The sequence below is a fragment of the Balaenoptera physalus genome (genome assembly GCF_965194825.1).
Source record: "Balaenoptera physalus genome assembly, chromosome: 12".
Classification (NCBI taxonomy): domain Eukaryota; kingdom Metazoa; phylum Chordata; class Mammalia; order Artiodactyla; family Balaenopteridae; genus Balaenoptera; species Balaenoptera physalus.
Genome location: NC_138897.1, coordinates 13,430,183 through 13,446,124, shown reverse-complemented (window position 1 = coordinate 13,446,124; position 15,942 = coordinate 13,430,183). Strand labels below are relative to the sequence as shown.

General features: G+C 37.7%; 1 protein-coding gene across 1 annotated transcript in view; it reads left to right on the top strand.

Annotated features, from left to right (window-relative positions):
- PHLPP1 (PH domain and leucine rich repeat protein phosphatase 1) overlaps window positions 1-15,942 on the top strand; it is a 214,813-nt gene that overhangs the window by 176,466 nt on the left and 22,405 nt on the right. Inside the window, exons 11-12 of the mRNA XM_082416908.1 lie at window positions 6,168-6,368; window positions 8,887-9,049. Of these exons, the coding sequence (XP_082273034.1) occupies window positions 6,168-6,368; window positions 8,887-9,049 (364 nt within the window). The remainder of the gene's footprint in view (window positions 1-6,167; window positions 6,369-8,886; window positions 9,050-15,942) is intronic.

Below are 15,942 nucleotides of genomic sequence, written 5' to 3'. Positions count from 1 at the left end.
GAATCAACAATTTAAGTTTATGAGTTTACCCTCCATATTCTTCTTTGAGTTTTGTTTCTTTTGACTGGCAGCTCAAAAACTATAGACAGATGTAAAATATGTTAGACCATATTTGCTGAGAAGTTGACTGTGATTTTGTACCTTGTGGTCAGGGCAGGATTTGGTTCTGTGAGGGGAACTGGGAAGTATTCTAAACTGGATCCTACCGGCCTAGATCTCTCATCTTATCCCTTTTTGCTTAGAGTTGAGAATTTTCTTGATGGAAACCCCCAAAAGAGTTTCAGATAATCAGTTTTCATCAACAGATGGGCGAGAGTGGGAGTAGATGTTCCCCATGGGTCACCAAGTTGGATGGATGAGGTACTGCCATCCTTCTGTCCTTTCTGAAATCTCGGCAATGGCTGGTTCCCTGTCCATTTCACATATGCACTCTCATGTCGTGGCCAGAGAGCTGCTCCTGATGAGGTCAGTCACAATGGGCCCTTTAAAGGAGAGTTATAGATTCCTATTGTGGGTGGGGATTAGAGTCTGTTTTTATCCCTGGTTGGAACAGAACAAGGTATTTTCAGGGGATAGGAATGGGGAGAGTGTATGTACAAATGAAGTACATGGTAATTATTAAAATATCCCCAGAGTATTAGTCACATTACAGACCATAACTTTTAGTGACTCAGACAGAATATGTGTAAATATCAAGGGGACTAAAAGGGAATAGAAAATTTGGGAGAGCGTGATCGATTAACCATGACAACTGGTGCCTTTTGGCAAAGATAGATATTTCTGGCATTTTGAAGAGCTAAGTTGCCTACACTATTTTTCCTAAGGGAAGAGAGCTATCTTGGGAAGTTCTGATGTTTTGAGAGCCGTAGTGAAATAAAATAGTGTTTCTCAGAGTGTTCAGAATCCCCTAGATTACTTACTAAACATGTAGATTTCTGGCCCTTATCTCAGTTCTACTGACTCAACTTGGCCAATCATCAGAATTCTTAATTCTATAGATTTTTGAAGACTTATGCTGACCTACTTAATATGAATATCTGGGAGTTGAAGTTGAGAATCACATACCTTCTGGAACAAAGGCACAACATCACTTCTGTGTGTTTTTGCCAGAAATGCATCACGTTATTCTAAATTCTAATGATGATAAAACATCAAACAAATCTAAATTAAGACTGATTAGAGGAGACAAATGAGGCATGATAAGGAAATGGAATGTGCGATCCTAAATTGGATTCTGGACCAGATAGAGAACATCAGTGATATAATTGATGAAATTAGGATATCTCTAGATTAATTTATAGTGTTACATCAATCTTAACTAATTCTTAATTAATTATACTTAATTTTTAAAATTAATTCTTTTCGAGTTCTTGTTCAGCAGTTCATACATCTGTATAACCTTTGTTCCTTTGCTCTGTAGGCTTATGATCTTTACTGCCCAAGCCAGGCAGATTTTCAGATCTTTCAAAATAATAATGTGTGAGTTCTGTTAGGCTATACGTACGCGCTTTCTCTTCACATGCAATCCTCACTATTAGGTGATGTTGCTAGACAGTGAATAATAGGCGTCCTTTTTTCAAACTGATAAGTGAGGTGTAGTAATTTAGTGGGTTTCTACCAGCACTTAAAAAAATGGCATAGAAAATATCAGTGTAAGATAGAGTAAGGTTAAGTATTGTTTCAAGAAACTTTTGTTTCATTTACACATGTATATGTCGCATCTGTACTGGGTGGTCATGTAAAATGTATTTTGTACTCTTGGTTGCCATTAATGAAAAGTTTGTAAGCCCCTGCTTTAAGAGCTATCAGTCTTCTGAAGATATCAATAGATGAAATTGTCAAAAGCGTTGTGTTGTATGGACAAATGATAAGGAATTTAGAGCATTTTGTTTGGCACCTCTGGAAGATTTTGGGGGCCAGAAATCAGGGAGTTATATAAAAGTCAAAGAATTTTGCTGCGCTTAGGGTCTTAACCTTTTGCATTTTCAATAGACTTACAAGTCCCAGTACTGATCTGCAGAAAAATCATTTGAATGCAGAATGCCTGGTATGCCTGCAAATAGGTAGACCAGTTGTGGTACCAAATCCTGTGCTTTGTTTCAGGACAGAATTTGGCTGTAAAATTTAAGGGTGTGCTGGGAATTACTGAAAAACAAAAACAAAACAAAAAAACCTAGATTAGCTAGAACAGACGAACAGAATGTGCCAGGGAAGAAGAGAGTAATTGCTCAAGAAGCAAGAAGTGGATTTGTCTCACTGCTGTCATGGGCAACTTTCCAAATGCTTCAGGGCAGGAGTCGTATGTGAGTCTTTTCTCTACAACTTTTGCACTTTCTGCTAAGAAAAGTTTTTGAGTACTGTGCTATTTATTAAGTTATTTTAGGAATGGAGTTTGAAGCACTGTGCACATGTGGTCTTCACACTACCCAGCAGGTGCCCTGCTTGACCTCCAGCTTTTTTGGAGAAGGCCTATGAAAATGTCCTCAGGAAAGTTTTATTATTACTGTTTTTATCAGTTGAATTGTGTTAGGAAATAGTGGACTCTTTAAGATTGGTGAGATCTGGGTTTATTTCTGGCTCTGACACTAATTACTGTTTAACAACAGCCAGGTAATTTGACTTTTCTCAGCTTCAGTTTGTCTTCTGTGAAATATAAGGGGGGCATCTCTGGGATGTTGGGAGAATCAAGTGAAACAGGAAATAGGAAAGAGCTGTGGTCTCTAGAGAGCACTTTACAAATGAGGAAAAGTGATATGTTACTGCATTTCTCTAATGATTATAAGAGGGTTGCATAGTGAAGAGGGTTCTATGGATGAAACTCTCATGGCACATTAAACAAGTCTTTTATAGAGTTATTACAAAAATCTATAAGGGAGAAGCTTGAGGAAGTTCTCTCATATCGTATTGAGTTGAGACCAAACTCAGTGCTTTAGGAATTTAGTTTTGGGGAGGCTTTGAAAGCAGGGGGTGGGGTTATACACCATATTTATTGAGTAAAACCATTACCCATACTGGAGAAATTTTACAAAATTAAAGTAGTTGCTCATTCTGATGGAAATACAACACCCAGATTAAACCAACTTAATTTGCCTCCTGCTGAAACGTGCGATTGTGGGACAGGTATTTTATTTTTAAAAGGATGGGTATTGAATTTAATTTCTCAGAGACTATTATAATCAAAAATGTTTTTAGCCCAGTTGTTTGCTCTTTGACTGTTAACTAACACGATGATTCAATCAGGCTTTATTCAGTTCAAACTAAATCCTTTGGAACCAGCCCGTGTAGTTTCAACTTAGTTTCATGTCCTGGAGGGGAGGGTGCGGGATTCCCCCCCTCCCCCCAGTTTCCCATAAAGAGTATAAACTTCAATACTGGCAAATTTCAACAAGATGAGAGGACAAGTCTTTTTGGAAATCCCTCTCTTCCCTTCATCAGATGTTGTAAGGAGTTTTTAAAGTCCCTTTTGCAGTTTTCTAGATGAGCATTCACTAGTCAGTCTTTTTTCCTTTCAAAACAACTTTCCCTCTTTTTCTGGCCTAAAAATACGCAAATATTCATGAGTTAATTTCTTTCTTTTCTTTTCATGTATCTATAACTACATATTTCCTAGGGAATTGTATTTTAATGAGATTGTCAGAGTTTCCCAGCCAACCCCATTCCAAGATGTTTTAGGGCAATACATTTTAATTTTTTCTAATTCTACACTGAAGAAATCTTAACAGGGTATTTAAGTCAGGTGATACAAATGGGACTCTTAAAAGTACTTTAAAGAACTATGGTGCTGGAAGGGGTTTCCTTCCTATGTCAAAACCATTTCAGAAACTGCATGAATGACCTTTATTTTCTTCTCTGTAGCACACACGACTATAATTTCCCATGACTATTTATGGTCTGTGCAGCCTTTTTCTTTTCTTTTTTTTTTTTGTACAGCCTTTTTCTAACTTCCCCCCCCCTTTTTTTTTTTTTTTTAATGTCAACGGAATACGTGTTTCTTTAATGGAAAATGTTCTATTTTGGGGAAGCTGCTTTTCCTTAGATAAGTAGTGGAGTTGGACTGTGTGTGTGTAAGTGTGTGGAGGTCGCAAGATTGGAGAGTATTAGCTTAGTGGGCTGAGGGCTTGGGATGACGGTTTTGGTGATGACTCCCGAATACAAAGCTTTCTTTTTATCCAAGATTAAAAATAACTGTACCTGGTATTCCAGAGTCTTCCTATTTAAGGAAGATTTTATTCTTTTTTTACTAACATATGGTAAAATAGTCCTGAATTGAATGCTGAACATTTCAAACCTGGCTGGTTTTGAAACGAGAAACGCAGTTCATTAACAGGGTAGTTCTAGGTAAGGGGTGGGGGACAAGTCAGCTTTGACCTTGGTTACTATGGCAGGTGGGTCCTGTGGGCTGGACGCTCTCCATGCTCGGGTCCCTGCAGCTTCACTGTGGAGCACACGTGGTGGAGACCCACCGTGAAGCGGCAGGGTTGTCTGCCCGTGAGCCATGCACAGTTCCTGCTCTGTCCTTCTCTTCCCTTTCCAGTGATTTGGAACTGATCACAGCAAGGATTCTGTTTCAGTCCTCCAGCTTTGCATTTTGCATTTGTCTGTGTTTCACAGTAACTATGGAAGGAATTACAGTTTTTGACAGTTTTAGTTATCTCAGGTGTAAAAACATTCTTCATAGTTTAGCTATTGTTCACGCTATCATTTGGATAACTGGTAGCATATACATCTCGTTTTAATGTAAGTTTTATTGAAGTATAATATAGATACAGAAAAGGGACCATATCGTAAGTGTAGCACTTGATAAATTTTTCTCAAAGTGAACACACTCATGTGACCAGCACTCGGATCAAGAACGAGAATGTTATCATATTGGAAAAATTAGAAGCTGTCTCCTACACACTGCTTCCCTTCCCTGACTTCTAATACCATAGATAAGTTTTGCCTGATTTTGAACTCGATAATTATGGAATCATGCAGTGTATGTATCCTCTGGTATCTGGCTTCTTTTACTCAATATTATATTTGTGAGATTCATCCTATTGATACATGTACTTGTTCTTCATTTTCACTTCTACATAGTATTACATTATTTTACTACAGAGTAAATTATCCCTTGCAGTTGTGAATATATGTCAGTAAAATATGGTTTGGGCATCATACTGAAAAGGACTTAGTCACTATGTGATTTAGTTGTATTGTGATCTAATGTCTAATTATTTTATTACTATAAGAGCTCTTTTATTTTAAAATAGGCAATTGTTTTTCCCTTTCTTAAGACAGAATATTAATTTTATCTTATCACTATCTCTTCGACTCCCCACCAGCTATAAAATTAATCACTTTCTCTCACCTTTGTGCTTCCATAAAAATTGATTTCTCTTTGTAGTTAACACAGATAGCTACTGTGTTCATTATAGACAGTGGAGTCACATATCTATATGCCTGCCAAAGCCAAGACTTATCTTTTTTTTTTTTTTTAACTTTTTATTTTATATTGGAGTAGAGCCGATTAACAATGTTGTGATAGTTTCAGGTGCACAGCAAAGCAACTCGGCCATACATGTAGATGTATCTGTTCTCCCCCAGACTCCCCTCCCATCCAGGCTGCCACATAACACTGAGCAGAGTTCCCTGTGCTATACAGTAGGTCCTTGTTGGTTATCCTTTTTAAATATAGTAGTGTGTACCTTGTCAATCCCAAACTCCCTAACTATCCCTTCCCTTCACCCTTCCTCCCGGTAACCATAAGTTCATTCTCTAAGTCTGTGAGTCCGTTTCTATTTTGTAAATACGTTCATTTGTATCATTTCTCTTTAGATTCCGCATATAAGTGATATCATACGATATTTCTCTTTCTCTGTCTGACTTACTTCACTCAGTATGACAATCTCTAGGTCCATCCATGTTCCTGGAAATGGCATTATTTCATTCTTTTTTATGGCTGGGTAATATTCCATTGTATATATATGTACCACATCTTCTTTATCCATTCCTCTGTCGATGGACATTTAGGTTGCTTCCATGCCAAGACCTATCTTTAAATTCATGTTTCTAAACCCAGTTTCTAATATGCCAGGTATCAATCAGAAAACTTCTAGGTTTGTTGAGGATTCTGGACTAGACCTGTGGCTTATCAGTGGGATTCTGTTGCATTTTTGTCATTGTAGCCTGAGATTCCTGAATGCATCTGCAAACAAACTGGAAACCCTTCCTCCAGCCACACTTTCTGAAGAGACAAACAGCGTCTTACAAGAGTTGTATTTGACGAATAACAACCTCACAGATAAATGTGTGCCCTTGTTAACAGGACACCCCCATCTGAAGATTCTTCACATGGCCTATAACCGACTTCAAAGTTTTCCAGCAAGGTAAAAGAAGATCACAGAGTGACATCCTTCATTGCATTTCTGAAAATGGATTCATAGATGGAAAGGCAAAAACTAACATGTTTATTTCCCAGATAATGTAAAGCTTGTTCCTACCGATTCTTATTCACAGTGTCTTTTATATAAGCCATTGTCAACATTCCCCTAAAGAGAAATGTGTTCATTCTTCTAATATGAATGTATCCAAGGACCCAAGTGCTAGAATGTTCTTATGATTTTGAAATAAGGCATGTCATCTAGCAGGTATATTTTTTCTTTTGCTTCCTTTTAACCAGTCAAATTAAAAAAAAAAAAAATTAACCTAGTATGCTGTGTGAGAATTAGAACGTAAACTAGGAACCTGAAGGTTCTCAATTAGCTAATAGCTTTTGTATTTATGCTTATGGTATAAAAAGCAGTGGTGGCCTGTGCATTCATAGAAACTGACATTACAAATAATTTATGGCTCTTAGAAAATTCTACTTTTAAGTCTATTTTAATTTTAATTTCTAATTTTGGGGAGCAGTGGCATTGTATCTTGCTTTGAGTGAAGCTTTAACAAGTTAGGTCTTAGAACTCACGCCCACACATCAAAGAAGCAAACACTACCCCTCTGTTATTCTGCTGCTAACTGCGACTTAGCATTGGGCCAAAGCAAAATATGGGGACTGCCTTCCTCTGCTAGCATCAAGGATACCAGTCTGTTGAAACCCTTACTAAAGGAGGGAGGCCCAAATATGCATTGACTTCAAGTATTACTCTATTTTTGTAGTATACATTTATTTCTTTACTTTTTCCCCTCATTTTATGTTACTGATTAAACTTTTCTTTCTTTCTTTTTTTTCTTTTAATGTACTTTTCTTTTACTATGGAATGAGATGATATTTTTGGAAGAAAACATAGTAGTCACATAACAGTAATATCTCTGAAAGGGCTCATGGCCCTCATTTGACGGTGAATGACTAAGCCCAGCAGGAGAAATGATCATCAGCTCAAATTCTGAGGGTATCCCCCAGAGACCCATGCCAGTAGTAATCACCCTAACTACAGAGAATTTTTTTTGACCACCTTCTTTCTATGTCGAGGGATAGAAACTTCTTTAACATATTTTCTTTCTTGGACCTGATGTCTATACTTTCAATCTTTTTTCGTGCCTGTTACTCATTGATTTCTCCACATTTCTTTTCACAATATGATGACAACATATTCAAATAATAATCTTACAAATTCAGGCTATCATAGATGGATTACTTCACAGTCTGTGCATACACTGTTGTTTGTAGCATATCCTAATACCGTGTTGAATGTTAATATATTAAAAGATCTGATTTCATAAGATAAAAACTTAGTTCTTGTATCTTCGGCGTATATTTATTTTCAAGTAAGCAAATAAGGTAACCTTTATTTTTGAGAGAAAACAGAAAAGCAATAAAGTGTTTCTTGCTAAATTTTTTAAAAGGTTTATTGTGACAAATGAAACCACAGCAAGGAGAGGAGATACCAGTAACTCTAAAATAAATGATTCAGATTGTAAGTTTGAGTTGCACTCACTGGGAATTCTGTACTTGTTAGAGTCCACCTTCACAAGTGGTGGAAAAAGGGCCAGAGGAGTGATAGATGCATTATAGATTTGTAGAGGCAGAGGGTTTTTTCCCTCCAGATTTATAGAAAATATAAGAAACCCTAATTCTGGAGTTTCTCTTTATCTGGTTACTGTAATTATTGATTAATGTAATTAAATAGTAATTCTACATTATAGGTTAAGATTGAACAATAAAAGACATTCTTAAACAGAAGTGTTCAATTATATTAGGACTTGTTATTAAGGTAAGATCAGAAAGATCCTTTCTTTGTTTAGCAGGAGTTGAGAGAAATTTCTTTTGGGTACAGATTGACTTTGGGCATTGCCAGGAGGTCGAGAGATGATCCAGATGACCTTTCAGCATCCTACTCCTCATGACCACCTTGTTATCACACGTGATGTCCAAGGAATTTGGGGAGTGGGGTTTCAGGAGAAAGCATATCTTCATATAAACCATACCCTTTTCTACTCTATATATTCCCTTGAGGTTTCAGTGCCAATACAAAGAAATCATAATCTCACACTAAGCTCTTTTAAAGCACATAGATTCGATTAATGCTAACTTTTGACCCATTTGAGTAGGATTTTCACTGGAGTTCAGACTAAGCTACATAGTAAAGTGATTGTTGTCAGGATAACGTAATTCACACACAGAGTTTTCATAGGAAAAGGACGTCCATTTTTCTTCTTGTTGCCAATTCAGAGAGCTGAAGTTAAGAGTTTCTGTTTTGTAGTAAGAGAGGAGGTATCAAAATACTTTGATACTCAAAAACAGTAGTGAAAAACTTGTCTGTTAAAATGACTAGTGCAAGTGAATCTTGAAAGAATCTTCAGAGTCATAGTAAATTATCTTTTGGTTCTCATTATCTATTATTTTCTCTCTAAATTTCCTTATAATTATTTTGTGACCTGCCCACCCTTGGATTTTCTCTTTTCTAGTAAAATGGCAAAGCTGGAGGAACTTGAAGAAATTGACATCAGTGGGAATAAACTGAAGGCCGTCCCGACAACTATCATGAATTGCAGGCGCATGCACACGGCGATTGCTCACTCCAACTGCATCGAAGTCTTTCCTGAAGTTATGCAGCTCCCAGAAATCAAGGTACGTGGGTCGATTCCATAAACTCCAAGCTTCAGGTCCACAAAGAGACTTGTTTTCTCTAATTCATCAGTTCAGGATGTTCGCACCCTTGTTGGATTTCCTCAGAATGAAGACTTCTCTGTTGTCCTTGCTCCATCCTTCCTCACCACTGGGCTACACCTCTGAGTCGGCAGAGGGAAAAAGAAAACAGTAATCAAAAAACACTGGACTGGGAGTAGGGAAAATTGTTTTCTGGGCTCTGTCCCTAACTAGCCACATAGCCACCTAACTCTTTCCCATCTGTCTAACAATGCTTGTCCTGCTTATTTCCAGGGTGGTTATGAGACTCAGAGACTGCATCAGGTTTGATAGCAGTTTGAAATAGTTAACAGTACCTCTGCACACCCCTCCCCCCAACTCCCCTAATTAAATAGCATCCACCACCCCAGCACCCAATTAGTAATAATTCCCTATACAGATGTATCTCATGACTGTTACCATTACCAAACATTCACTTCAATTTAATGAAACCTGACAGAGCAGATAGTATTCCCATTTGGTAGGTGAGGAAACTGAGGTGCTGAAAAGGAAGTGGTTTCTATAAACTGAAGACGGCAAATTGGTGGCAGAGACATTCTGCAGTTCCTGGCTCCTGACTCAGGGCAGTTTCATCGGGCGAAACCAGTTCGCTAGAATGAAAGCCATCTAACAACTTTTTATTCTTTTTTTTTTTTTTTTTGGAGCAAAGAGTAAGAAGTTCTTTCATCTTGCATTTTAGCATTTCTGATTATTAGTTTTGTGCTTAATAAAAAATAATTCTGGTTATAGACTAGGAGCATATTCTAATCTCCTAAAAAGGAACAAAAGTCATCCTGTTTGAAGACACTCTGAATAGCATGAATAAGTTTTCACCACAGGAGTTTTTGTACATTTACATGGTTGAGGTGTGTACAAGCCATTTGATAAGTGTGTGCATGTGTGTGTGTGTGCTTAAGCCATGAGATATTTTACTGTGAGCACACTGTCACCTCATACCTGACCGTGGCGTTTTAGAACACTTACTGTTAACTCGCAGAAATATTTCATTTTTACTTTATATACCTTTTACAGTAGGTAAGAGGTGGGGCTCTGAAGGAAGACAGATCTAGAGGTGGATCCCAACTAAGAGCTGCTTAATCGCTCCGTTTCCTCATATGTAAAATGAGGGAAAGAACAGTGCTTCCTTTACAGTATTGCTGTGAGGATGAAATGAAATAGTACATGTAAAGCATTTGAAATAGAAGTGGCACCTGGTAAGAACTCTGTAAATGTTAGCTATAGTTACAAGGCCTCGATAGGGTTCAACTCTGATATCGATTATATGGAGCAACTGTTTTGGCTGATGATCAACAAAATCCAGGAAATCTGTCACTTAAGCAAATGCTTCTTTGCTTCCATCCCAGGAACAATGTTGACAGCTAAGCTTTCCAGGGGCTGCTCCACTGCCCATTACTCGATGGGGGTTGTGGTGTCTGTCACGGGGCCTCATCAAACAGGTCTCTGTGCACCGAGGTCTCGAGATTAACCTCCTGTTTGCTGGTCTTACTTTCTGCACCTGTCTTTTAATGTTATATAACTCTTAATTGTAGATTCTTTTTTTTTTTTTTTTAAGTATCTGGTTTAAAATACAGATACAGATAGACGTTTAAACTTTTCAGGTTTTGACTAAATTTTGCAAAATACTAATGTTACTCTATGAAAGCAGATCTTCTCTTAGACCCTTGCTTGGATTCCTGGATTCTAAAATTGGTGCCTCGTGTTTCCATTTAATTCCTTCCCCTGTTGTCTTCTCCTGTACCCTGCTTTACAGCTCCTTTTAAAATTTTACTTTTGGTATTACTTTTTTTTTTTTTCTACAGTTTTTCTTCTTTTGTTCTTTGATTTTTAACCCCAGATATTGTATCTTAGCATTTTCCTTATGTTAAAAATGTCCAGTGTTTCTGACCCAGCTCTTCCATTACCAAGAGATATTTTGTTGCTGGGGTTTTATTTGGGGGGGGGGGGTGGTGAGCAGTATCAAGTCTCCTTTATGTACAAAATACAAACTTTGCAGCCCTGGACAGATAGTGTTATTAAAAAAGTAGTAGTTAATATTGTTTGAGAACTCTGAACTGATATTTTAGTGTTATTTCATATGAGAATATTTTCAGTTGCTATATAAGTATTTATGCAGATTTAAACCATCCAAGGACTTCCCTGGCGGTCCAGTGGTTGAGACTTCGTGCTTGCAATGCGGGGGGCGCGGGTTCGATCCCTGGTTGGGGAACTAAGATTCCACATGCGGTGCAGTGTGGCCAAAAATAAACAAATAAATAAACCATCCAAAAGAAAATTCCTGGTAAAAATATTTGCTGTAAACAGATGATAAAATACCTATGAGAGTCTTCACTGTAAACTGAGCCCTAAAGCATGTTTCTAATGGAAAAGAAATCATTTTTTTCCTAAGTTGAAATACTCCAGCCGCTATTAAAATATTATCATTGAGTTAATAATCCTAGATTGTATTCTTATTGCTTCTTGAAAATAAAGTACAATAATTATAAAGTATTTCATAGAAGGTATGAAGATCATTGCAATTATAAACATTAACAGATAATTTAAAGAGGGATAATATCCTGGTATATTTAGCGAGTTCTCTGTGAGCCGTCTCATCTGTTAAGACATTAAAGAAAAGTGCTTGTTCACTGCTTTGTTACGAAAGCTTTAAAACCAATTATCATTTAAAGGGTAAACAAGTTTTCTTACTAAAATATATATGCTAAAATGTAGTTTTTTATATTACTTTATTTTTTTTTTAATGTAGTTTTTTAAACTTGTAAAATCAGGCCATTATTCATGTACCCCTAAAGCAGAGACTATATGCATCCCCTATTCTTGGATAAAATTTAGGTCTGGCCTTTTCTCATTTTGGTGCATTTGGTGAGATCTGTTAAAGTGATCATCAGGCATCAAATTCTGTACTTGGGCAGGAAGGTCATATAAATTCGTAGGAAAAAAAGTATATTTTTTAGAGCTTTTCGATGAGCTTAAGTGCACCCAAAGTCCTAGTAGTTTTGTTCCTTAGTATTGATATTATTGTCTTCACCTTTGTTTAGCACCTTCAAATTAGTCTTCCAAACCCCGCCACCAGTCCTGTGTTCCTGGAGCAGGTCATGTTCTGTTCTGATTCTAAAATAGACAGACCTCCCTCTGGGTATAGATCAGCTCTCAGTCAGCTAGAGAGGAAAACTTAATCCTAGAGTCACCACATAAGCCAGACTTGGCTTGGCTGGTCCCAGACCGAGGTCCTTACGTAGGCTGCTAGAGCTGATGAACCTAAAAAGCAAGGTGGCCGCGGGTGTGGCACTCGGTTTCTCTTCCTCAGGGGCCCTTCGCCGAACCACATGGCAGTCACATTGATAATACAGGAGTTTTGCAACAACACCAAAGCTTTTAGTTGAGTTACTTCCAATTGGGGACATAGTCCTACCTTTTTTGAAGTGTAGTTTAAGCAGATGAAATAAATGTGTGACACATACAGTGAATGAAATTTGAAATTTAAACACCATATATCAGCAACTTTTGTCAAATTTTCCATTTCCCTGTGGTGTCCTGATTCTGATTACTGGGTGAACAGCATCTTTTAAAATGTTTTAAATTCTCTTCAGAAGGTTATTTTCATGTTTGTGCTATGCAGTAATAAACCACTTGGATAATTTGAGTGACTTCATCTTTAGGACTATTATTTCACTTCATGGAGTATGAAGTATTTTTAATATGCCACACTCTTGAGAACAATGGCTACAGGAAGTTGAATTTCCCTTGGAATCAAGCCATGTTGTTGTTTCTAAAGTGAGACGAGAGCGAGAGAACCAGCTCAATCATAGAACACAAAGAACATGGGGAAACGGCTAGGTCAGAATGGATGAAAGAAAAGGCATTAATTCGTTGGAAAGTAGGATAATGGAAATAAAGACAGATCAGGGACCAGTTAGATGTCAGTTTGGTAGAGTAGTTGACCTACTAGACTTAAAAGGTCATCTAGGAACTGCAGTATCCAAAAACCAGGAAGCAGGAGCAATTGTCATTATGGTCCTGGAATCTGGGTAATGGTTATTTAGGAATTCTTCTAACATTTGGGGAATGTGGCATCCATTCCTGTTTGGGACAAGAGCTAAGGAAAAAGGAATGAAGCAGTGTCTACCAGGACATGGCCATTTAAGCCACTTTTCTCCCTGCCTCACTAGCAACTCACCAGCAGGAAGCTAGGACTGCATAGTGTCTGTCTTTCGAAGTTGGGATAATATATTAACTCAGACTAATTTGTTTTTTTAACTCTAGTTTTAAAAATTATTTCAGCAGCCCTTTTAAACACAAAGCCATGCCTTTTACAATGAAATACTGCGTGCATCTTATGAAGTGGGTTATGTGTACATACAGATAAACAACTGGTCCTCTGTGAGCTCGTGCATTTTGAAAGTATCCCTTTAGAGATGCTCCTGGAGAAAGGAGCACTTGTGACCATGAGTCCTCAAAGCAGTTGGCTGTGAAGTGGTCACTATCCTGCTCTTCAGAGTCTTCTGTCGGTAAGGAAAAAGAGAAGTGAGCTCATATGCCCCCAAATCTGGAATACAGCCTGGAAGCATCTGTAAATTTCTTTGAAGTCTCCTTTTTGATCTACAATTACATGCTAATTTTGTGTTCTACTTTTTACCATTTCTTTTAGTTTTAATGTCAAAGTAAAGGCTCTTCCTCTCCATAATCTTTGAGTAACACTGAAGCCCCCAGAAGCATGGGCCAGGTGTCCTGTAACTTTGTGATACACCACTGAGTCTCCCCAAGGGCACACATAACCAATTTTATGAGGTAATGATTAAAGGAATTGCTTAGTTTTTAAAGGATGCATTTTCTTAAAGTCAGATTTTATAAATAATTTATTTTGGTGTTTAAGGGAATTCGCTATTTGGAGGAATGGAATACTATTTGATGGATCGAGGATTTTTTTAAAACAAAGTTTTACCCTGATTGTCATTTTTGTCAAGTAGTTGCCAATAAGGTTTCCTAAATCTAAAATCCACTTGAGAAAAATCACAGATACTGTATATAAATTTAAAAGGAAGAGTCTGTACAAATTAAAGTTCTTCTTTTGCAGCTTCCTGAAAGTTGGGGAGGTTTAAACAATATACATTCCTGAATAATTATAGACAAATACACTATGACAGAGAAAAACCGAACTTCAACCTTGGCTCTAGGGTCTGTGTTTAAAGTAAAAGATTCAGACTGGCTCTCTTAGTTAATAGGTTTACTTAGATGTGTGAACATCCTACAGTGATGATGACTTAGCCTTTTGCAACATCAAGAATATGTAGTTAAGTGTTAAAAGAGAATTTGACTTAAAGTTATATAATGAGAAATACTACACATGTGTGTACATGTATTTTACTCTAAAGCTAAAAGTTCGGGTTCCTATAGAACTCTGAGAGAGGGAGGTGGTATAGACGACTTCAGCGTGAGACACAATCTGTAGTTCACCGTTTGGCCCCTACCTGCCTCTCCAGCCTCATCTCCTGCTCTCGGGCCCGACCACCTCCAACCACACCAACCACTCTTGCTTCGTGTCCTGGTATACCGTGCGTCACTCTGTCTCCTGCCTGGTGCACGTGCTGTCAGCGCTTGCTAGATGCCCTCCTGTTCCCATCTGCCTCTTTATCTTTAATTTGGATTCTTCACAAAAATCCTCCCCTGGAAAGCCCTCTCTGTGGTCTCAGTAGCTGCCCCTTCACTGTCACAGCCACGCACACTTGTACACATCGTTGATCATAGCAGCTGGAGGTAGGTAGTGGTGTTTATTTCCCCTTTTAGCCTGGGAGTTCCTCAGGGTGGGGACTGTGTCTGCCATCTCTCAAGGTCCCTGATGTCTGGCCTATTGTCTGCCATTTAGTAGATGCTAAATAAATGTTATTTTGATTGAATACTTGGATGTATTTTCTTCTTTTGACTTCAAAATGGAAATTAGTGAACCTGTTCGGAGAGGGAACATGTTATACATCAGCGGCTTTCACCTTGTGAGGACTAGGGAGTGTAGAAGGTGAGTGGGAGCCCCACCATTTGGAGCTGTCAGAGCTGTTGAGTGGCACGGGTGAGGTGGGGGACTAGCTGTGGTCTGAAGAAGGAAGAAGCAAGGGGGTTGCAGAACCTCAGAGCTCACTAGCTCTGTTAAGTTGCTGATTCAGGGCAGCACAGGCAATTATTTGGCAGATAATGAATAATACACTGCTGTGAAAATTGATATGTTTATTTCTTTAGTAATGTTTTGTGAGGAATCATCATAATTAAGATATTGCAACTTTTGTGATAATTACACCTGAACTATACATCACATTGTATTCCCTTTTCTTTAAGATACACTGATTATTTTCCTATACTCATATCTAATTGTATTAGCAGTCATTTCCTCTAAATCATGAGTTCCTTCTCAACTATGAGTTATCTCACTTTTTCTGAGGGTTGGATAATTCTGTTTTGAGTATTCTTACCAGAGTTTTGCATTATAGCAGAGTGATTTTTGTTACCTATGTCCTAGAATGGGCCTGAAAGAGGGGATGATAACGTTTTAGATTCAATATTCTATTTCACAATATATTTCCAAGAAAATTTTAGTGCACTAAATATAAATACATACATTAAACAACATAGAATATGTGGGTACTATTTTTTTCCTCAGGTCTCACTTCCAAATTTTCTATTTTCTTGGTGGTCGCTGTTACAATTATTCAGTCAACAAGTGTTTGTTGAGGACTATTAAAAGAATAGGAGATAGTACTTGTAAGTAAAGCACTCACTATCTGCGTTAACACCAGTAGATTGGCACCAAGTACCAGTGTCCTGTAGTTTTT